The sequence below is a fragment of the Fringilla coelebs genome, assembly GCF_963513975.1.
Source record: "Fringilla coelebs genome assembly, chromosome: 7".
Lineage (NCBI taxonomy): Eukaryota > Metazoa > Chordata > Aves > Passeriformes > Fringillidae > Fringilla > Fringilla coelebs.
Genome location: NC_140035.1, coordinates 26309696 through 26333580, shown reverse-complemented (window position 1 = coordinate 26333580; position 23885 = coordinate 26309696). Strand labels below are relative to the sequence as shown.

Below are 23885 nucleotides of genomic sequence, written 5' to 3'. Positions count from 1 at the left end.
TCCAAAAAGAAGAGACACTGGAGCCACCTCTGTGCTCAGAGAAACACCACTTTTTGAGCATAATGTTACAAAGATCAACAAGGTTTCCAGAGAAGTTTGACCAGCATCATAGCCAAGGATAGCATGGTGTGAGGCAGTGATGCTGCCTGCTGTGAGATGCCTGGAATACTTTGTGTTCATTATTCAGTGTCTTGCTGCTGACATACCAGTGAGATGATAAAAAGATGAGAGTTCATGATAAATGTTTCATTTAAATCCAGAAACAGAGGCAACAGCTGGTGTATTTAAAAATTTGACACAGGTGAGTGTCTTGAGATATTTGAGGAGTGAAAAATTGTTGGGTTTGGGTTGTTTTTTTTTTCCTCTGTAGCATTGTCTGGTAACAAAAGATAATATGTTAAGCTTATTTGGAGAGTTTCCTAGGATCCAGAATCAGGTAGGTCTAATAATATTACAGATTGGTAATGGTGCGGGCAGGGGACACAGCCACCATCTCTGTATCCAGCAGATGAGAGAACAAGGAATGAAATAGAAGATGGATGTGAGACCTGTTTTTCTTCTGGTGTTACCATGTTAGATCAAAAGATTTCTAAGGGAATTAATGAGCAGCACTGCAAGAGAAAGCAGAGGTGAGAGCTTGGTGATGGCATCTGATTGAACTCCACTAAGTCATCCAGCTACTTCTGTAGCATTGGAAGTGAGAGGATGTTTTCCCAGTCCTCCTTCAGACTGTTAGGAAACAGTGTTCTATCCTAGGCTATCCTTTCCCTAGTTCTTGACTTTGGGAGGGATGATGCCATTTAGGCCAACAGGTTGTGAGAAGAGATGGATGTTGGCTAAATGCACACTGCTCAGACAACAAACACTAGTAGCAGTTCTTGTAAATGGCCAGTTCTTTCTGCAGCAGCTTGCTCTGTACACATGAAGAGATGGCAAATTTAGGAGGTAACTATACTTCTGGAGGCTGCAAAACCTGAGATTTGTGTGTGTATGTGCAGCCTCATGTGGTGCACATACACGTGTGACTCTAATAATTTATTAATAGTAACTGCTACAAACAACTTGCCAGAAAGCTGCTTTCAGTCATCCTATGAAAAACAAAGAGCTTGTTTCCATGTGGCAGCTCAATAAGGCAAGAACCTCAGAAACTATTTGTATAATGTACAGCAGTTTGACAAAGGCCATGATTTAAAAAAATCATATTTTCTGAAGTGTTAGGTGGTTTGCTTGTATGTTAAAAGAATTTTAAACATTTAGCATGGCTGTTACCATGTATTGCTGCTTCTGTGCTGAGCAGTCATTATAATTCCGTAGTCAGAAATTTGATTTTTTTACCTTTGATTAGAGAATACAGTCTACAAGCTGTTTTCAAGCTGGCATTATAGAAGAATTAGAAGGTTTATTCTAATTAGGTATTGAAATTTAAGAAATGTAATAAAATCACTAGCAGCTGTAATCAATGACAGTCTTCAGTGAATTGTGAAGTCAAACTCTTGGGAAGGGTCTGGATGGTTTGTGAATCATTAGTGACTCTGCTTTCTCCAGCTAACATCAAAAATTCATTTTCAGCTTCTGTCAGCCAGTGTCCAGGCATTGCTTTGTTCTGTAAACAGGTGGAGAGGGAGGGCTTGCAGTGGGGTGCCCCATGCAATCAGACAGGAGGTCTATGAGGTGGTGCATGTAAGACAGCAGAAAAAGTAGCACTGAAGGGAGAGGCAGTGGCAAAGTTCTAAATGTAGATGAGCTCCAAGCAATTTCCAGCATCATTAGGCACCACTTCTGGAGTATCAGCAGTGGTAGATGTGTGGTTATCTCAGCCTGGCCTGACCTGGTTTTCCACATCAGCTGATTGCCCTGTCACTTCACCCTTTGAGTCTTTTCCCCTGCCCTGGCAGTAGGGGGGTATGGCAGAGCTGCAGTGTCCCTGCTTAGCACAATGCTCTTCTTTTCCTAAGAAAAGCCACAACACGTGTTTTGTGTGTGGGTCGCTGGGACTCTCTGGCGGCAACATGAGTGCATGAAGTTAAAGCATCTCAGACTGTAGGAAGGGAGAAGGAGAGGTTCCTGGACTTCCAGTGCTACTTATTCTGCAACTTGCAACCTTGAATGAAGTCTGTGATCATCCCAGAAAGACTGGACCAGTTTGCATTTAACACAGAGAAAGATCCTTCTTGCATTAACAGCTTCTTCAAAACTGAAGCCTCGTAGGGAGTTTAATTAGGTGCTTGATCTTTCTGGAATATTGGTAGCACTGATGGACATGTGATGTATATGAACTTGACTTGGATGTCAAAGACAGGACAGCAGACACTGGTGCAGAGTCACTGGGAATGTCACAAACAACTGCAATGCCTGCTGGACTAGAGTTGTGGCTTTCTTCTGAGCATGGGAGAAGGAGCTCTCTAAACTACTGAGCACTGGTATAAAGGTTGGTGTTACTTCTATGTACTAGTTTGGCTTGCAGTTTTCACCAGCAACTCTGTGTAGCAGCAAATCCATTTGACCTTTCCTATCTTGTCAGGAGTTTTGCCTCACTCTGACATTCTTGGCTCTCTCTGTGTTTTAAAAGAATTGCTGTGCCATAGAGAGAGGCTTCCTGCGCCCCAGGCACAACAGAAATACTGTAGTCAGTGGAGCAAACATACAGGCTTTAGCACGTTTGTGCTTGTCACCTCCACAACCACTCCCAAATGCAACCAAAAAAAAGATGTTGGCTACATGGCTTCTTCTTTCCCTGGCTCTGGGAAAGGAAACTTGCCAGCACACTCCAGAAGATTTAAACCGTAGCCCAAAGATGCCTTTCTCACTCACGTGATTTACTCAAGTAACACCATTTAGGTACTCCTGGGGAAGGGGAGCGAGCTCTAATACCACTGAAACAATCCTGTTTTGCTCCCAAATGCTATAGAATTGAAGGACAGACTAGAGAATCTCTAAATGGCCAACTGGAATATTGTGGTCTGAGGTACTCTAAAGGATAATTTCACTCACTTATTATCCAAGTTCACTCAGCTTTCTCTTTTTATTTCTTTTCTGTGACAATGCTCGTCTAAACAATGAGCACAGCTCCAAGGCCAGAACCATCATCTTGCCAGTTTATATTGGTCTCCTGTGAAAGCTAATAACGAGAGTGGACTTGCACAATCTGTACTTGTATTTCATGGATTAGGATGTAAACTAAGAAGGGTCTTAGTTTTTTCTTTTCCTGTCCTGTGAGTGTGTTTGCCTCATCATTCTTAGGGTGACAGTGTTTAGCTATGTGCACATAACTAACTTAAAGGATTTTGTTTTGTTTTGTTGGTTTATTTTAGCTTTTTCTGTCCAAAAAAGAAGAAAAGGGTAGACTTCCTTCACCTTACTGATATTTCTGCTATTTCCTTATTTTTGCTCTCTGTTCCTTTAGTATGACAAAGGTACCAACTGCATTAATCCTTTTTGATGCTAGAGGGAGCTCATGGCTTGAGCAGTCAGAATGAGTCATGATACCTTGCACAATTCTTAAGGAAACAGATGGAAAGTAAAGTGCTGTTGATGACTATAATGCACCTTTTTCCATCACTGGCAAAAGTAGAAGGGCTGAATGTATCTGCTTAGGAAATTACACATGGCTTTCAGAGACACTCAGATGTTGAAATGCTGTAGCTGCAATTTCTTCTATATCTGAGCACCTCCCTGTTGTGACTGGATTTATCTTCCCGACTTCCTCTGAGGAAATAAGTTGTCTCTCCTATCCCTAGGAATACACAGGACCTGTAAAACCAGGAGCACTTGTGTTACTATGTGTGTCTGTGTGTATATATACTCAAAGTAGTAGTGCAAGCAAAATTCTTCAAAGCACTCAAGGAGGAGATTTGAAAACACAAGGTAACATCGTGAAACGTTGACTGACTCTTTTACCCGTTGTTCTTCATTAGGGATCTGTCACTGTAACAGTGCAGTGGACAGCACAGTAGCAACCAGGATTTAGGGTCTTTGGAGGCTGAAATGCCACCACACTTGAACTGGCCTAGCAAATATATTAGCTAAGATAACTTTCCATAACTGGAAGAAATTTTCATTTACATTACATCCATTTCATCATTCAGAATTCTTTACACGTGGCCCTCCGATCATAGTGAGCACCACCTCTAATCTGTTTAGTTATGTTTCAGCTAATCCTTACTCCTTCAGAAGAAGCTCAGCTGTCACTGTAATGCTCGGTGAGGTTACTTTAAGTGTCAGGGCAACAGCAAATGGACAATCATACTGCTCCAGTGCCTGAGGCAAAGCAGGCTTGCTTGCAGCGCAGAGCTTTGGAAGGTTCGTGCCCAGCTCTGCCCGGGAGAGGGCAGTGATGCCTGGCCACGGGCTCCAGCAGAGTAGCCATGGCAAAATGTGATATATCGGATAAGAAGGTCTGTATAGACAGGTGGATATTAGATATGACACAAAATAATCACTCAAACGCAGTCACAGTATTTCAGTGGCATATTACTGCCAGAAACATGCTGTCCTGCTGGATATAGGTCCTGTTAAGGAAGCCAGACAAAGGGGGCTCTTGCAAAGGGCTGAAGATGGGAAGCCATTACAATGGCACTGACTTCATGGATACCTAAGCATGAGTACTACAGTTTTGATTTACAGCTCAGTCTGATTTGTGGAATAGAAGATACTTTAGCCCTCTTCAGGGTATACTCAGAAATTAAGGGCTCAAGCTTTTCTCCTTGGTGTCTTGTGACACAGTTGTCTAATGCTTAATTGCTTGGGCTTTACTCTTACAGGATGCTGTAAGTACTAAAAGCTGTTACTCTCTTATAAGTGACACTGTAGAGACTCCTCTGCCCAAGGCAAACTTATGTTCCTTTATCACCTAAGAGGTTAATCTGCATGAACACCAATACATTGTTTTATTTACTTGGATTCCCTGTTAATTCTATCAGCCTTTCCCCTTCTTTTTATTTGTGCCCTAGCCTTAAAAGTTAAAATGATAAAGGCTGAGAATATTGTAACACACACTATTGAGGCAGATCATATTCTTGGATGTACTTTCAACAGAAGTACCATGATAGATAGATGGAGTAAAGAGGATTTTAGGTCTCAGGATAGTATTTGTATAGCAGTTGTAGCTATGGGAAAATTATACCTGGGCCTTATGCCTGTGGGCCACATTTATGGTCTTGAGAGCACTGGTCCTTATACCAGAAAGAAAAAGAGCCCTGAGGCTGCTCTAACTTCCATGGAACTGCAGCTCATCTGAAAGGCTAAAACATCAACCAGAGTTCCCTGCTCTGCTATTTGCTAATTCAATTAGATTAAGAGGAAGAGTCACAGTAGAGAAGTAGAGGCAAACACTGAAGATCTGGCTGTAACTTCATAGGAGAAAATAAAAGCAACTTGCTAGCAGCAGCAATTACAAGCGGGTATTTGTTGTAGACTTTTGTTTTAAGGTAGAGTCAATAGATGATGTTTGTGAAAGCTTTGGCGTCTCAGACTCCTCCTAGATGGGCTCTGGGTCAGGGCTCTCTGTCCAAACCTTTCCAGGGGGATTGGGGTGGAAGTTATTGCTGTAAAACATCTGTTCACTCATCTCACTCCAGCTTCAATATTTCCTTCCCACAGCATTTGCATCCCAGCAAGGAGCTCACATAGGCTGTATCCACAGTGAATGCAAGCAGTGTCTTGTGAGACATCCCTGAATTAGCTGGAGGCTCCACATGGTTGTGCTGCCATGCAGAGGGACTGGCCCAGGCTCTGGGTGCAGGATGGCTGCTCACAGGGCCCCACAGATAGGTGAGTGAAGTGTTGCACAGACAGCACTGAGGTGTCAGTGTTCCTCCCAGTCCCAAAGCTGGCAGGATTGGTGCTGGATAGGGGAATCTCTGCACTGAACTACCTCCCATGGTAAAGATATTCCTCTCTCCTGCCATGAGGAGATCTCACAGGGCGAGTGAGCAATGACCTGACATCAGAATAAGTCAGTGCCTATGACAGGGAAGTTGGAGAAACCAGGGACTGCACCAAAACAGGCCACAAAAGGCCAACACATTGGATGGGGCCACACAAGGAGAGAGTTGGGCTTGGAGCAGAGGTAGGCAGGGAGAGTTCATAGGTAGGTAGAGCAGAGCAGAAGACATGTCAGGAAATGAGAGTACTGAACATTCAGCTGCATCCCTTAAGGCTGCCTATACCTCCATAAGATGGGGAGGCTAAACATGGTGCAGGGATACAGAAGCCACTCCTGGTCAGGACAGGAGTTCATGAAAACTAGATTTCTCAGTCCCTATCAGTGTAGGGTTTAAGTGTTCTCAAATGTACCCTTGCAGCAGCATTTCCCTTTCTGGACAGGGAAATGGACATGTGGAGACTAAAGCAGCTTGCTTAAACTCACATGGGAAGCCCATGGCATACCAGAGGAGTAAAGGAAAAAAGTCACCACCCTAATCTGGCATTCCTGCCAAACCTTTCTAAATGGGCTGCATGGACAGGCAAAAATGTCACATGGTCACTAGTGTCCCCCCTGTTCTAGTGAACCCTTGATCTACCAGGCTGCTGAGTGAGTGAGTGCTTCTCTGTGCCACTCCTGTTATCCAGGAGAATGGCCTGCAGGAATGAAAAGGAGGTGCAGGAAGCACCAGTTGAGGGCATTAGAGGGACAGGTTTTTGCTAAACTGGCAGAACAAGACCTATTCAATAGAGAAAGAAGAGCTCTAAGGATATAAAGACAAAGCAGGGAAGTTGCATTGAACTAAACCAGGATGGCACTTGCAGAGATTAATAGCTGCTTCCTGTCCCATATAATATATCTTCTCCTTGCAAACATACACAAAAGATTTTCTGGAAATGCATACTTTACTCCTCCTTACTCCTGTCTAGTTTCCCCTGGGTTTCAAGACAAAGGTGCAATTGAATAAATGGCTCAAGTTATATTAAATAAGATCAAACACAGTTTGAGGCACAATCCAAAACTGCACAGCCAATGAAGGCCTTTTCATTGTTTTAGTAGGATTCAGATCAGATCCCAGTTAGATAGTTTATTTAAAGTGTAACAGGGTAACAGCAGTACAGTAAAGTAGAACAACCTGGAGGAATCCACTTACACTCATCTGTTAGCTTCAAGTGCTAGTAAAATAATAATAATAAAAATAAGTAAAGAAAGGGGGAGGGTAGTGGGAGAATATCTCTGTACCAAACTCTAGGTGTTAATGAGTGAGTCTAAACAGAACTGGGTTGATGATATCTGATGTAGTGATTCCCTGCTCACTGCAGGAACTAGACCTGGAGGAGAATAAATTGGATAAAGACTTGCAGACAAGATGGTGGCTCTTAGACCGAAGCTTTGCTTCCAAAACCTTACTTCCCGAGTTTCTGTCTCTTTTGTACCTGATGCCTCATCTTCAGCTGTCCTAGTGTGGCTGAAGTTCCAAGAAATAGATGCACCAGTCTCTCATTGCCCATCCTATCTCTGTCACTGGAAGACAGGATACTGTGAGCTCTCCTCCTTTCAGCCTGCCCTGCACAAGCTGCTCACTGAGATTTCTGTCATGCGGGGTCTCAAGACTCCCCCTTCTCATGACAAATCTCTGCTTGACCATCTCTCCTTTACATACTGCAGTTACTTGTTTCGTGGTATCCATATCTTCTAAGCCACAAACCTACTTTTTCTTTTTCACCTTTCTGTTAATTTCCCCTTGCTTTGGATATCAATGAGATTTCAATTCTTCCTTCTGAGTCACGCTTTTTGTTCAAATATTATCTTAATTTGCAACAAAGCTGGCAGTATTTTCTTCTAGTGGCAAAGAAAGAGGATTTTTAAAGACACTTATAAAGCAAAACCCATGCCAGAGGCCAGGTCCTGTGCTACTAGTAATCATTATGCATGTTTAATGATTATTCTTTTAGGAAGAAAAAAATAGAATATAAACAGAAAGTGATTAGCACGAAGAAGGAAATTCTGAAAACAGTATGGATTTCCTGTATGAGGAGTATGATCCTGAAGTTTGATTCAAGAGGGTGAAGGAACACCAGTGATCTTGATATACTGCAATAGGACTCTGGAGAAAGAACTGTATCAACTTCCTAGCTCTGCCATGGCAAGAATGACCTCAGGTATTCTTTAATTTCACTAAGGCTTAGCTCTCTGTGTGTAAAGGGTGATTGTTCTTTCTTTGACTTGCAAGATTGTTCTGAGACTTTTTAGATGGTTCAGAGGAGCACCTCAGAGACGTTTCTTTTGTTAGAAGAGATGCAGTTACTGGTGAAATGTTGTAAAGGTAAAAATGATGAAAATTTCAAAACTACCAAGCCCTGAGAAAACAAGGGTAAACTCCTTTGTGGAGGCTGTTTCTTCAAACCAGTCAGGCGGTTTAAGTGAGGAGTCTGTCTCCACATATCTTTCTTCCTCTGTTTGTGATAAACTTTTAGCACCAGTATATTTGCCTAAGTGGAGAGGACTGGGTGGGTGCCCAGAGAATTTTGTTATTCCATACCTCAGCCGAATGCAATAATTTATCATAACAAAAGAGGCTTAGCAGTGAGGTTCCCAAGACTGCTGCCCTTCGCATGTACAGGCACAGAGGCACTGCTTTGTCTCTGCAGTCCATGGACTGGTTGAGCAGCACAAACATCTACTTGAAGGTGAGATAGAGTAGCACAGTGTCCATAGCTTGACTTCAGTAAAAGACCTTCCCAAGTGCTGGGGGAATAATTTCCTTTTATTGTTCTAGAGATTCCTCATTGGCTAAAAATGGTTTTAGAAATTATCAACCTTGTATCCACACCACCCTGGAACAGGCTGTATCATTCAATACTGAGATCTGTGTGACCATTACAGTTCTCTCTTTCAATGCTGTCTTTTGTAGACACCTTCAGAGACCTCTTGGCTCCCTTTCACTGTTTTAGTGACCAGCATGTATCTGACCCTGTAATATTGCAGATTGCCTCAAAAACTGGCAGGCCCCTTACAGCTGGTAGTTGAGGATGGGGGCAGTTTAGGAGCCCTCCGAAGAATTTCAGCTGCATGCTCCTGAAAGTGGCTCTGAAGAATGTCGGGATAGAGGTTCATGCTTGCTTTTGCCTCCATCCATCTCTTTATCATCAGAGAACTGCTCACAGCCAGAAGGTAGGAGACATGGGCCCATGCTAAATCCCAGCCTGCCTTCTCCAGCCTTCCCAGTTGTGCCTTCCCAGCAGCATCTCCCAGTCACAGCTGCTGGATAATGGACAGCAGCCCCAGGTTTTGCTGCGAGAACTTAATCTGCACTGTCGTCCCTCATTACTGCCACTCAGTGCCGTCGTGTCCAGCCATGAAGGGTCACAAGATGACATGAGAGAGGTCGGGCAGGGGGTGTACAAAAGGGTCTGGCAAGCATCGGGAAATATGGAAAGGCTAAAAAGAGAACAGCTACGCAAACGATGCTCCAAGCGGCTCGGTGGGGATGGGGCTGAATGCGGCTGGGTTCACACTAAGTTTTCCCGAAGGTCACTCTGCAATATGGTAACTCCCAGCCCGGCTGTCAGCGCCCATAAAGGCAGCTCTCCTCACAGTGCGGGGGTGGGGAAGGGAAGGAGGTTTGTTTAGAAGCATTAGTGCACCCCTCCCCCGGCCCCATTAGTGGCCCTTATTAAACCAACACAGACAAAGAGCAAAGATGCCCTCGTTAATGGAGAGTCTTCGATAATTACTCTGCTCTGCCGCTTCTTTTGGGGCCTGAATAGCCTTTGAATAATGTTTCTCTTGCTGTGGTTGCAGACAATACCCTCGCAGACTGCTTTAAGCGGTGCCAATCCCATTAGCAGAAGAATAGCAGAGCTTTCTGGTTGTGTGGGGGTGTGTGCTCACGGGAGGACAGCGGGCTCGCAGTGGGAACAGGCTACGCTGCCCACTGCTCCGCTCTTCTCCCCTGCCCTCCAGGCCCAAGGAGGCAAAGCAGGCAAGTGCTGGGCCAAGCTCCCTCTCCCAAAACATCTCCCTGTTTAAGCAGCCCCCGTGCCAGGGCCCTGTGAGAGCCGTGCTGTACTCACTGCAGGAGCCCAGAGCCGGGCATGGGCGCTGACCAGGAGGGAAGGGAAGGGAGGCAGAAACCCCGCAGGACTGGGGTGTCTCCAGCCTTTCCTCATGCTCCCCAGGCACAGCTCTCCTCGCGCCCACTCAAAATTCCTAAGGGGAGGGAGGCCCAAGAGCCCCCAAAATCAGAATCAGGCAGAGCTGCTGCTTTACTACACAGAGATGAGATACTCATCCTTCTGCATGCAGTTGATTACAGACCATGAAAATGGCTGTACCACCCAATTTTGGGAGGGTTAATTTTGCGCTGCACACCCTAAGCAGGAAGCTAATTAGTGTGTTCAATGGGTAGCTATCAGCCAAACTTGGAAGAGTTGGGATAATTCTACCTGAGCCTTTCTCTTTGATCTCCCCTTCTGCATGATAAGTGAAAATAGTGTATAGCCGGGCTGGCTGTGGTGTTTAATTTAATCATCTGATGATATTTATTTTCACAAACACGAGCTCAAGCAACAATTATCAGAAAGGCTTCGTCTTGTTCTGAACGCTCCAGTTAATGGCCTTTCTGTGAGGAAATAGCTTCTGTGTAGGGAGTCAGTAATTAAAACGTGTGAAAAAAGGCCACTTTTTCAGAGGCAGTGGAAGACTGGTGGGTCTAATGCTCAGCTGGTATGAGCTGTCAAGTCGGTCAATGGCCACAATAAATGGGCATCGCTCCTTCCACATTATGCCAGCAAAGAATGTTCCCAGAGGGTTGTGGAGACTTTCCCAGCTTGAGAAGGTGGTTTGGATTCTTGTCAACAGAAGCCAAATTTAGGAATACAAGGTGCTATCTGGTCTTTGTAAGATGATTCTGGAGTACTCGTGGAAGATGTTCAGATTGAAGAAGCACTTGGTCCTGGAAACTGTCCCACAGGAAAAGCAGCTAAGCTGTTTTCAGTATTGCTAAAGAGAGACATTTTTTTCCTCTTTCAACATAATTTTGAAACTAAGGAAAAAAATAATATTTGACAAATTGCAAGTAGCAGGAAGATGAGTTCCTTTATGTCTTTGTCATATGGAAAAACAATATACAATTTTTTTTACTCATACAGGTAACCACCATATGGCTCCATGCACAGTTCAGTGTTGGGCCACGTGCTGATGGTTGGTGAGCAACGAGGACAAAGCTGGAAGTCAAGCTGTGAGGAAGGTTCTGATAGATAGCCACCACTATGTCTTTAACCAGTATATCTTAGGGGAAACAGCTTGTGATTTCATGTTGTGTGGGGGTGTGGGCTCACAGGAGGACAATTATATGCTTAAAAATGAAAACTGAAAAATCTGAAGCTTGCATTCTGAAAGATATATATAGTAATAACAACCAAAAAATTTTTCAAACGTTCCTATTTCTTCAAAACTGAGAGTGTTTTTCTGCAGCTTTGAAAGGTAGTGTTGATATCTGCGGTTTTTTTCCTCTCTCCATTGGCACACAGACTGCAGGAAGAAAAATATCTACTAGAGAAGTCAACTAGAGGAATCAGAAGCAAGAAAGAGATAGCTTTTTTTTTTTTTTTTTTTACAGTGCACATTGCCTGCTTTTCTCCCCTGACAGCTGTGTCCCCCCAGGTAACGGACCAGCATGCCCTGTGCATGATCTGGTTGGGTCTGAAAGGAAACTTTTAGTTTGTAACTGGAAGAGAGGTGAAGTTCTGAAACGTTGTCAGACACTGGAGTTCTAGAGAGTCTCTTTCCTTCTTAGGAGCCCAAGAGATAAATGTTTAAAGTACCATTTGACAAAAGGCAGGATGGTGATAAATAACATGGCAGGTAATGATACTGCCTTGTCTTTTGTGAGATCTAGGTGGATACAGCTGAATTGGAATAAAAAAGATCAATCCTTGACTGTTACCCAGTGAAGAAGCCGTTCATCTTTGGGAGCAGGACTTGGTATGTATGGTGGTCTAGTAATATGTTATTTTTGGAAGCCAAGATTAATTAGTCTTCAGCCAAGTTAACTGGTATTTTGTGTGCCAAAGGTTCTCATTTATCCTTGCTGTCAGTGAAGTGAGATAACCCATTCAAATACTACTTTGTTAATTGTGTTGCATTTTGCTGTATACACTAAATGGTTATGTGTGAAGAGATGAAAAACTACTGGTGGAAGCTGACCTAACTCCTGCCTTTTGCTGTGGATTGTGAATCTGCTTGATGGATTCAGTTCAGCACCATATCGTGTGGCTCCACTTCTGCACTAACCTGGTCTCTGCTGCTCAGCACAGCAGCACCGACTCCCCAGTGGCACAGCCGGTGAGACACCACCGCGCCCCTGAGCACAGACCTGTGTCAGCATGGTGCTGGTGAGAGGTGGTCTGTGTACACAGGACATCAAAATTCAGGTGCATCCCTCATCCAGACGTGGCTATTTCTTGCCGTGAGGTTATTTTTACAGACCAGTATTGCCGGGTGGGTTGCCATGCTACCTGAAACAAGCCATCTGTAATTGTCTTGTAAGTCTTTGTTTTCCTTGGGCAACAGGTTCTGCTAGAGATCCTTTTGCTGCCCTGTGGCGATACGGATTCATGCACCACGCTGCTCCCTGCAGCCTTCGCGCCTAGGTAAGCGAGCCCGCACTTGGGACTGTTAAATTCCCCTTAGGATTTTGTGTTTCCCATCTCTCCTGAAGTGCCAGCTCCCTGAGAATCTCGGCTGCTTTAAACTTGGAAAGGTGCAACCTTACCCTTGATGTTTATACAGGAAAATCTGTGGTTTTTCGAGTGCTGTGTTTTAAGGGAAGTGAGACTGGCGGGTTGCCGGGACGGGCGGCGTTCGCCGATCCGCGCTCCGCGGGCTGGCGCAAGGCCGGCGCTGCGCGGGCGCGGCGCTGGCGGCGGCAGGAACCTTGGTGCGCGGAGCCGTTTCCCGCGGCGGCCGGGACGGCTTTGCGGCAGGACGCGGCGGCAGGAGGGGCCGCTGGGCGCCGGGCAGGGCCAGCGCGGGCCCCTCCCGGAGCACGGGCACGGCGCGGCCCGGCCGCAGGTAAATAAATCCTCCCTTCGGGCCGCGGGCGGGGCGGGGCCCCAGGGGGCTGCGAGGCTCCCCGGCCCCTCCGGGCGGGCGGCCGGGCCGCGCTGCCTGCCCGCCCGAGCGTACGGGGCTGCGTGCGAGGGCCCGGGCGCGGCCGCGTTTGCGTTTATAGCACAGACGCGGCTGTAGTCATGTGCTCGTCTGGAAGGACATGTTCCCCTCTGCATAAAAAGGCCCCGTGCTGTCGTTTTCCCCACCCGGCTCACGGTCTCATCAGGAATTTGGGTGCTCCTCGAGTCAGAACTCCAGTGTGTGTAGGCGCAGGGTGCTGACATCCCTCTCTATTTTTATAGCCCAGAGTGTGACATAATGCCGTGGTCTTCTTACCTTGCAGTAAAATTGCTTCTTTTAAGGAGCAGGCACCCAGACACAGCCAGTGGAGTTACACCTTCTGGAATCAAATAGGCCTGACAGGAATCTGTGTTATGTGGGAATGAACGTGTGCTAGCTGGAGTATCAGCAGGAATGCTGCAGTCCCTGGCAGCGTGAGGTGAGGGAAGAAACTCGTGTGTACGTTTGTGTAGGGCATCGCGGCTCGCTCCTGATCTGTTCTGCAAATATGCACAAATGATCCTCATCCTGCAAAGTTGTACAGACAAATCCCACTTTCAGCACTGCATACCCTGCTAACTGACTACAAAAAGTCGCAGTAAGAGTAAGAAAGCATCTGAATCTTAGTTGGTCCAATGACCATACACTTTAAGCAACAGCAATTTTCACCTTGCCACTTTTATGTCTTATTTATTCAAAATAATTGAATTAAATTTGGGACTTAAATCAGAAATCTAATGTGGAACAGAGCACTCTACAGTGTAATGAAAGTTCTTATCAGTCTGTAGTAGCTAGATACATTGTTCTTGGGGGACCTGATCAGACTAAAGCAGACTATTGTTACCATTTCAATATCATCAGGTGCTTTGAGGTTTCTACAGGGCTTCTGCTAAGATTTTCTGTAATGAAGATGTAGTTCAGTTTGGAGAAGAGCAAGCGCTTATGCTGGGTAGTCACACAACTCTGTAGTGGTGCCAGTGCTTACAGCCATCCCTCAGGGTCAGCTGTTGAGGCAGGGCTGGCGGGACCCGAGCATTTGGGTTGCTGTGGTAGGTTGCCGAACTTCAGCATTATTTGGATCAGTGCTTCTTCTCCTTCTGCCAGTTCAGGTGACAAAGCACTGTGGTCCTGGCTGTTTGAAAAAGAAGAGCTTAGTTTGAGGTCTGAAAAGAGGCTGTGATTAAGTGCTGTATTTCCCTCAAAGTCAGCATGCAACTGCTAACAGTTACAGGAAATGCAGGTCTCACTGTAGAATGGCTTGTGCTGTCCCAGCTGATTCTTTGGGTTCCACAGCTGGAGAGAGGAGTTAGCTCCAGCTGCAGATCAGGGCTATTCAGAAAGCTGTACAGTACAGATTTAGATGTCAAGTGTGTTTCCTTACAGCTGTGCTGGGATCTCAGGGAGGAAATGGTCTTCTGTGTCCTTGTGGGAGATGGTGTGTTTCTTATCTTTTTTTGGGCCTCTGGGGCAATGCAAGCTGTTATTCCCAGCTATGTTTTTTTACTTCTGTTCACAGCTCAACAAGGGCAAATTAAAAATGTCTTAATTTCTGAACCTTAAAAAAAAAGTCAAGCATGTAAGGACTGATTGTCTTTCCTCTTCAGCCTAGTCCGAGAAAATGTGGAGTGAGGAGATACCTGCAAAATTTCAGTTTGCGTTAAGTAGAAATGTTTATTTTTTAAAAAAGAAAAATGTTATTTCACCTGACATATACAAAGTTGCTCCACATCCTGTCAGGAGCCAAGCTGCTCCATAGAGGCAGGTACAGTTATAAGTATTAGACTGCGTCATGTTTGTTGTTTCCTGCTTGTCTCCTCTTGTACTGGAGGAGCTTGTATCACCCCTCTTGGATACCCTGTTCCCTGACAATTTCTGTACTCTGTGCTGAATTCAGGAGGTGACAGACTGTTTTGTGGTGTCTGTGTGCCTGGCAGAACAGGCAGTGTTCCCGTAGACAGGGACAGCATCTAAAATCCCAGTTATACAACTTTAGACAAAACTGGAATACGAGCACAGAAATCATTCAGTCCCTTGGGTTGTTATTGCAGGCTGCAGGTGTGTTTAGGACCACAGATCCATGTCTAGGGCCAAATCACTGCACTGCTGTTTTCTTTTTGTCCCTGTGGATTTTGCAATGTCAGGCAGCCACCAGGCAGCATGCAGAGGGGGTGGTCTGGGCTTGAGTCTGATGTGACCTAAGAAAGTGCCCACGTGCTGATGGGTTTGGCTGGCTGCAGCCTGGGCTGTGTGTCACCACCAGCTGCTCCCCTGTGGTCAGTCTGCTTGGCTTTTTGTTCCCTCCCTTGTTAAAGTCCTTTATCCTTCATGCCAGTCCAGCTGCTGAGATTTTTAATGCTTATTCATCCCCAGGAAGTGGCACAGCCCTTCATGACTTGGTGGTGCTTCCCAGCCAGGAGGGATGTGTGTCAGATGGCTGCAAGACAAATGAGTGAGTGATAAAGATCTTGGGAGAGCTGTCCAGCAGTCAGTTTCAGGAAAAGAAATCCTTCTGATGGTCTATCTTCCTCCACTCCTGGGTGCTCCTCAGCCTCTGGCCCCAGTTTGTTCTAGTGCAGGCTGTTGTGCTCTTTGCAGCTTGGTATTTCTTGTGTTTTGATCACTGTTTACAAATGACAGTTAAAATTAATGTATACTGTAAGCACTGTTTATTGTGCATTGCTGTGTGCTCATCACTGGGTGAGCTGTTCTGGTGCTGTGGTGTGTTAGTTCTCCACACGGGGAGGATGCCTGGGGAGCTTCCTTGTTAAAGGCACTGAGTGAGATCAGCAGCAGGGGAAAATCTGTGCTGCACAGAGCCAGACTCATGTGTCCTTGCTAAGGGCCTGCTTCCCTTCACAGAACGTGGCATTCTTCTTCTTACCTGATTTCACTTCTTTCTTCAGTTCAACTTTTCGCAGTTGTTTTTTGTTTTGTTTTCTGTAGAGTAGAAGAGATCACAGCTGTCTTTTAGCTTGACTGTAATTAGGTTCCAGGTTAATTGCAGCTGTTCCTGTTGTTTGCCTCTCCCTGGGTCTAGCAGACAGGATGTGGGAGCTCTTCTTCTTTGATAAATGTTGGCAGGTAATTTCATCCTTAAGGGCAATGAGACTGGCAGACAGGTGGGTTTGCAACTTGGAAATGGTTATGTTGGCATTCAGCTACCCTCTGTTGACCCTATAGCCAAGCATTCCTGACCAGGGAGTCTCTTGCTGCAGTTTTTGTGAGGTTTTCCTGAGTATTGCCAGTTGCTTTGTGCAGGAATATCAGTCAAAAGATATTTCTGTGAGACATTTTAAAGTCGGGATAGTCTGAAAAATTTAAGCAATGCATTTCTCAGTTTCCCTGTTGGGGAAAGAGGCCTTTAGAGAGAGGCTTTGAAAATGTGATCTAAAGACAATTGCCCAGGTGATGTTGAGCCAACCATTGACTGTCATATGGCAACCTTTTGAAATTGTGGTTCCCTGTATATGAAAAGTTTCTTGTAGTTTTCTCTTTGTGAAGCACTGTAAATTTCCTCCAGCCATTGAAATGGTGACTCTAACAAGCTTGTGTGCTCTGTCTCACTTGATGTACCTGGCAGTACATCATCTGGGGTTTTGGAATCACTTGGGAAAAGGCTTGCCTTGTGCCGCGGGAACAAAATACAGCCAGGATCCAAGGGAATGTGGTAGTTTGCACAGGGACAGTGTCCCAGCTGATGCTCACTCTCTATAGTTGTCCCTTGTGAAATTCCTCCTTATCAGTTGCCTCTCCGAGATGGGTGTGGCAGGCAAGCAGGGGTGCAGCCTTCAATTGCTGCTCAGAGAGTTGGCCACTGCATTGCCTCGGGTTCATAACCACTCGGAGGGGAGCCAGGTCTTGAACCAGGACTCTTGCAGGACTCTTCAGCTCCTTGTGCAAGCACTTTGTGCCAGTGATGTGCAGAACTGAAAAGGCAGTGGTAAAAGCTGTGTGTGTCACAGCCATCTGTGCATCCTTGTTATCTCTTCTGTCCACTCAGGTGTGCCCTCCTGACAAATACAGCTCAACTTCTTAACTACTAGGTAGCATCTAAGTCATCAGCTTCATAGCTTTTTTTCAGAGATTCTGCACAGCACAGCCTGGTTTTCGAGGACTATCACTGACCCAAGTGTGCCCTGTTTAGATTCAGGGCAATTCTTGTCTGATGTGAGCTACAGAGCAGGTCAGAAATCCTTGAAGCAGCAAAACCTGTAGGTTGTGATTGTTTGAAGCACCACAGAAAGACATTCAGGTCACAGTCTGAGGTTGCTCAGGCTGACAGTAGAAAAGCTCAGTAGGTACTTAACTGTGCCAGCCCCAGTGGATTGCATTCAGGGACAGTGCATCAGCCTCTTCAGGTGTGTTCAGACCAGGTTTGTCTGAACCACACATAGCCCCTGACCTGGACTGTAGTGGTCCAGGCCTACAGCGTAACAGAAGTAAAAATCTCTGGGCTGCTTGAATTTGTTCTGCTGCCCAGTTGTTACCCAGCTGAAAGAATCTCTTTCTGTTTTCCTTCTTGGCCTTGGAGTTTCAGCCCACAGTTGTAATGCGGTGTGAGATAAGTAGAGCTGGTTCCCACAGAACCAGCAGGTTCCAGTGTGTTGGGAAGGGGGATAGGGCAACCTCCCCAGTGCCTGAGGCACCCCTGCTCTCTATTTGCATATGGGTAGCTTATAGAACTCCTCTTGTGCTCTTGAGATAAAATTCTCAGAAACCCTAATCTTTGCCAGGAATCTGAGCTCAAGAGTCATTAAGAATCAATGAGACTTGAGGGACTTTTAATATTACCTGTCTTTGGCTACCTTTTACTGACTGAGAGCTCCTGTAATTTATGCATTTCCTCATGAACATCATTGATAGTTCCCTGGATTCTCTCTCCAAATACCAGAGGAAAGGGGAAGTCTCTATCTATCTGTTGTATAGCACTTGTTGTGTTAAGCATCTCTGTAATCTGGAAGAGAGATAGGAAGTCCTCTGAGCACCAAAACCAACAAGATTGCTTAACAAGTTGTGTGAAGTCTCCTATTCTTCCTTTCTGCTTTTCCCCTCTGCTTCACAGTATTTTCTGTGTGTTTTAAATTTTGCCATGCAATGCTTGGGTGTTTTCCATAACTCATGAGGATCCAGAAAACGTATCAGGAAGTGGAATAATTTCTTTCAGTGTATGTTCAGTGGCATTTGTCATTCATGACTTTCCTCTGTGTCAGACTGTACTGTCACCCAAGTTAAATCCATGTGGCTTCTCCAGGGGAGGTAATCTTTAGTAAATTGAACTTCAGAGTCTCATGTGCTATGACCAGTAATCCTTGCTGTTTACTTCAGCCATGTGAGTGATGGGGCCACTATAAACTTGTGATAGTAAAGACTACTCATGTTTTAAGTGCACATTAATTATCTGACTGCTGCATGTTCATCCTGGGCAGATAAACAGAAAACTGTTTTTCTGTTGCAATCCCTGTGTCCATCAGTTTTTGCTGAGTACAATGCAGCATGTTCCTTCATCCTTTTTGCACTAAGACCAATTCCCAGGGGCCTGGATGAGCAAAAATCCAAGCTTATGGTTGTCCACAATTTCATCAATCTATAATAGTTTGGGCTGATGCTTCTTTCTTTCTGTCATATTCACTGCCTTAGACTGAATGTCTTTGGAAAAATTAGGGTGTTTCAAGAAACAATACGTAAAGCAATACATTTTATAGTAACTTGAAAAGGAGTCTAACTTATCCTTTTTTGCCCTTTTTTACCCCTCCCATGAAGGAAGTGATTTTCGCTGCTTCCCTCCTGGAGGAGATAGTGATGAAGCTGTTTACTACCGTGTCAGAGTTTGCTTTCATTTGGCACCAAATCCATGCAGACATCTCAATTAAATTTTTGTTGAGTGCTGCTGTCAGAAAGTGCCTAATTGCATTTATGGAGGATATGTAATTGCAGGATCCCAGTGCTAGTGGGAATTACTGGCCCTTTTGGTGGTATAGGGGAGGATGAGCCTGACATCACTGATGTCACCTTTCACATCTTTATTGAGCAGGGCAAACAGACTAGTTGGGAAGATATGAATGCTGCAGTTTATGAACTACGTGGGGCCTGTCATCTTCTCATGACCATGTGATTCAGCCTCCTCCTGGCTATGAGGTCAGTTTGTAGTTTGGCATCACCACACTTGGCTGGCTGGTAGCTCCAGTCTCACAGAATCCAGAGAAACGTTCAGCTGCTTGAAGCCTCCGGCATTTAAAAATGAACTTGTTAAACGTAAGTGTCAATTTTTATCCCTTGCTTTCCACCTTTCCTAGTGACTTAAAGAACAGACCAACGTTGTTCTGCTGTCATTAGAATGCTGCAGTGGCATGTCACAAGCCCTTCTGGAGTGATTGCCGCTCCAGTTGCACGAGGGAGTGCAAGGCTGCATCCCTTGCCAATCCCCATGAGGCAGCATCTTTGAATAGACCAGGCTGTAGCCTTCACTGCAGGCCTATGGTTATGTTGGTGTTAGTTTTGTTCAAGTGAATGCTTCTTGCAGTTTGCAACTTCAAAATACCATTCTTGCTTTAAAAATATGCTACAGAAGGGTGTAGAATAAGTGGACAGGTTGCACCACATTATGTCCCTTAGGCTGTTCCTTGAGCTCCCAAGCTCTGTGGTACCAGGGAGTAGAACACTGTTCTGGGGCTGCTGGCAGGACTGAGCTTCAAGAGTGAACTCAGTGCTGCATTGAGCTGACAATGCAGATGTGCCCAGGATGACTTAATTTCCCACTGCTGTCAACTGGCCCAGTTGCACAGCTTTGCAAAGAGTCTGCTCTCATACTGTTCTGATTTGAAATAACTCCAGGTCTGTTTTGTTCAGCCCTCTGGTTGTGATTTTGTCTTTATCTTCAGTGTCTTACTCTGTGTTCACATAATTGAAGCTGTTCCTACCCTGATTTGCTATGAGACTAGCAAAGTGAATCCTTGCCAAGAGTGAAGGGGAGAAGGATCTCAGAGTAAAGGCTTGATGTTCCAGAGTTGTGTATGTGATTAGTTATTGCTTTTGAAAGTTACTTAGTTGGAGTGTCTTTGTGGATGTCATAGTCTGAACTGGAGATCTACTAGGAGGGAGGGTGAGGGGTGAGCTGCTGCTTTTGAGCACAGCTGTGTCATGGCTGGCTACAACTGAAGCAGGGGTGGGAGGAAGCCACTGGGGGATTGTGGAGGAGACTGTGCTACAGAATTCTGTGCCCCCTCCGTTTGGGGTTGCTGGCCACCTTCCTCTCTTCCTCTGGCTTGCTATAGTAAAGGGTGCCTATTTAAGCAGCTTTCCTAACAGAAGTTAGGCTAAAAGACTGTTCTGGATTAAAAAAAACCCCACCTTAAATAAAGTATTATCTGTTTTGACGCTGTTTAATAGATGTTTTTTCCTGCTAAGTGTAAATCTTCATGGGTCCTGGTAGCACTTCAGCAGCATTTACAAGCTAATGAGCTGCTAATTTTCGGCCCAGCCCAGCTAGTTAGTTTTGTTAAGAGTGTAAAAATCTAGGTAGACCTCTGAGCTAATGCAGCTTTGCTGCTCCTAGGACTTGAGCTGATGTGTTCAAAACTCTGACTTCAAGCTGTTCTGCTTGTACAGGCTCTGGGTACTGTAATTTGTCTTAGGAGACCTGAGAGCTGTTCTCCTGTCAGTACAAATGCCCAGTCTCCAGGTCCCAAAAACTTGCAGACATTTTACAGGTTGCTCCAATTTAAACATACCTACTGTTCATTTCCCTTCAGCATGGCAGCACTGTGGGTAGAGCTTCAAGACAGCAGCAGACTTGATTTATTTGGCAAATGTCACAGACGGATAGGCAAGGTAGCTGCTGTAAAACTCATGTTGGTCTCCACAAAATTGCGAGTTCAAGCAGTCTTGGACAAAAAGGGAGACTATTTGGGGCTGGTTGGCCTATGTTATGACCCTGGAGTTTATCAACTTTTTCTTAGAAAAAAGAAAGGAAGAGAAAGGGAAAGGCCTAAGGGAAACTCTGTGAAGCATTCCTTAGGTGGATACCTCTCAATGCAGCTTTCTAAAGCTTGGTTAACAAATAGTATTGCTTTGGTTTCCCGTCATCTGGTGTCCCATCCTGCTCTCTGCAGCTTTCAGTTCAAAAAGTGATTATACACAGAGTTCATACAGAGTGCGCAACAGAAACCACAAAGGGTTTCTTCATATGCAATAATTTTGGTGCCAATTGAAGGAGAAAGTTAAATGAAGAGGATTATGACTGTGAAAGGGGTGATGTGATTAAATGTATTTACCTGGGAATAGACTCTTACTGATGTGATGTTTTGCCTTTCTTTACAGGTACTCTTCAGCCCTATGAGCGGTTTTCATACAGGGACCATAGCCCACTTGGTCAGTGGGTGTTAGATCTTCCCTCTGAAGGCAAATTGAGTTGGCTACTTCCTACCACTATGGGCTGGAGTTGGTGACTGTGTTTGCCCACCAGGTCCAAGTTAATGGTGTACCTAGGATCGATGTGAAGCAGGTCTTTGGGTCCATATTGATGTGGTATCTTCTTAACGCATCGCAACGCCTTGAGCCCACAGCAGCACGGGATATGGAAGCTCTTGAAGTGGATGACATTAGCCCTGCCTTGGAAGTGACTGAAGACTTTTTCAATAGTTTTGATACTAAGCTTGAAAAGATTGTGCAGCCCTCTGAGGTGTATGGGGTACAGGAGGTCCCAGAACTGGTTGGGCATGAGGTATTTGATCAGATAACAGAGAGCAGAAACCTGAGGAACGTCGCCTCCTTAGCCAAAAGCAGCCTCATCTGGGATCACTGCAAAAATGGCCTCTTGGAAACCAAAGCTCAGACAGTGTTCCCTGCCAAAGACCAGTGCATGGTGCAGAGGGGAACAGCTGCTGACAACCTTGCCTGGGCAGGGGAAGGGGACACCACAGCTTTTAATATCTTCAAGATCTGCCAGCGGCGGAGGGATAGGCCTCGCTCAGTGAATGACATCCTGGTGCAGAATGAGGAAGCCTCCGTGTTCAAACCAGGTCACAACAGGTCACGCTCTGATATCAGCCATGTGAATTGGAGAGTGGTCTTCACAGGCACCTCCCTGCAGCAGCCACCTGCACCTGGTCAGGACAATAACTGTGCTCTGCTTTCCTACCTGGCACTAACCAAGGGAGAGGATATCCAAGGAAACACAGGTTTGTGCTGGTGCTTTGTTTGTGTTTATATGAGGAGTTTCCTATCTGATTTTAATATTTGTCTTGAAAGAGGAGCTGAATGTTAAAAAACACAAAAAACCCACTTAAAATCCAACTGTGAGGTAACTCTTAAGAGAAATCAGTGTGGCTCTTTTGTCTTTGATGTAACTCTGTGTGTTTGCCTGCCTAAGGATAATTTTTTTAACTTACCTTGATTTCTATTCTTTTTATGGTTTAAATATCTAAAGTTGTTTTACTTTTTGCTTCTGTCTTATTCAGTTTGACTCAGGTAAAAATGATTTATTTGCTATGTATTTCCGATCATTTCCTAGAATGATTTTTCCCAAACTTAAAAAAAGCTTTGAATGCTAAAGCTATTGGGAGAATGGCAAATCCAAACAAAAGCAGTTTTCATAAAGTGAAAGAGAAGCCTTTAAAAAGAGCTTTACTGTAAGACCCAAGATCTCTGCTCTCTTTCTTTAAATAATGCTGAATTTTCAGTCCATAAGCAAGTAACAGAAACTAAAGCACTCAATTTGTCAATATTAAGGCATTCCTGCCAGCATTGTGTGGGGCACAGGAAGTGTTATCAGATTGAGGCAGGCATCTCCAGGGAGCCATGTGAAGCGGTGTTTCAGCCAGTGATACTTCTTCCTTTCCCAAGCACTGCACTGAGGAGGTTCTGCTCAGGGCTTTGGAAACACTGACCCAGTGTCTCCATCTCCGTGATTTATTTTGTAGATGCCAGAAATGGGCTGGGCACTTACTGAGAGGAACAACAGCTAGTGCCACAAAGATTTTTGTAATCTAAATAAAGGCAGGGCTTAACTAAAAATCAAGGGATTGTGAAAGGGTGCATGTATGTATATGATGGCTTGACTCCAGTTATTAATAGATGGCCTGTTTAGGGTTAAAACAAACTTTTTGTGTTGGGTCTTCCAGCTAAGTTGCCTATATTGGAACATGGAAAGCAGGTGCTTAAGTGTTTGTGTGTGGGGAGATATCTGTGTGTGTGTATAAATACATAACATGTAAGTATGTATAAGTGTATATATAGGTACAAACATGTAGGTTATTGTGTTATATTGTGACATAGTTGCTGTAGCCCAAAGAAGGGTGTTCTTGGTTGACAAAGGCAAGTGCACCTGCTGTTACTTTTGTCTAGGGAGATATATTGGTTCTTGTAGAGTGGAGTCTCTGTTTTGTATCTTTCTGTGGAAAGGATGCAGAGCAGAAATGCACTCACAAGTCCGGAGGCAGAGCTTTTAGTTTTTGTTAGTTGTATCCTGGGCATCTCCTGGGTTTGATATGTAACAACTTCATATGCCCACAGAAACTCCATTAAAATGGAGCTGTTGAAGGTGTGTACATGTTCCTAATAGCATTTTAAGCTTAATCTTTGATTCTGTGATATGAAATTCCCATGGACCCACTTCTTGAGGTAGTCAGTGCTTGCTGTGTGTCCTCCAAGAGCTTTCTGTATAGAATGTTGGAAGGCAGGGCTACCTTCTTTGAGGAAGGAGAGCTTCTGTGCTCTGAAAATATACTTTTTAAATCTGTTTCCTTTGCCTGTTCTGTTCAGCAGCTGTGCAGGTTTTACAAGGTAGCTG

At 44.9% G+C, this 23885-nt stretch overlaps 1 protein-coding gene across 2 annotated transcripts in view; it reads left to right on the top strand.

Moving 5' to 3' along the window:
• Nucleotides 1-12914: 12914 nt before the first annotated feature.
• PLEKHM3 (pleckstrin homology domain containing M3) overlaps nucleotides 12915-23885 on the top strand; it is a 72399-nt gene continuing 61428 nt past the window's right edge. Inside the window, exons 1-3 of one of the 2 annotated variants that reach the window (XM_084208952.1) lie at nucleotides 12915-13000; nucleotides 15470-15548; nucleotides 21416-22275. In XM_084208952.1, coding sequence (XP_084065078.1) covers nucleotides 21618-22275 — 658 coding nt within the window. In that variant the 5' untranslated portion in view covers nucleotides 12915-13000; nucleotides 15470-15548; nucleotides 21416-21617. The remainder of the gene's footprint in view (nucleotides 13001-15469; nucleotides 15549-21415; nucleotides 22276-23885) is intronic. The other variant, XM_084208953.1, reaches the window with a different exon arrangement.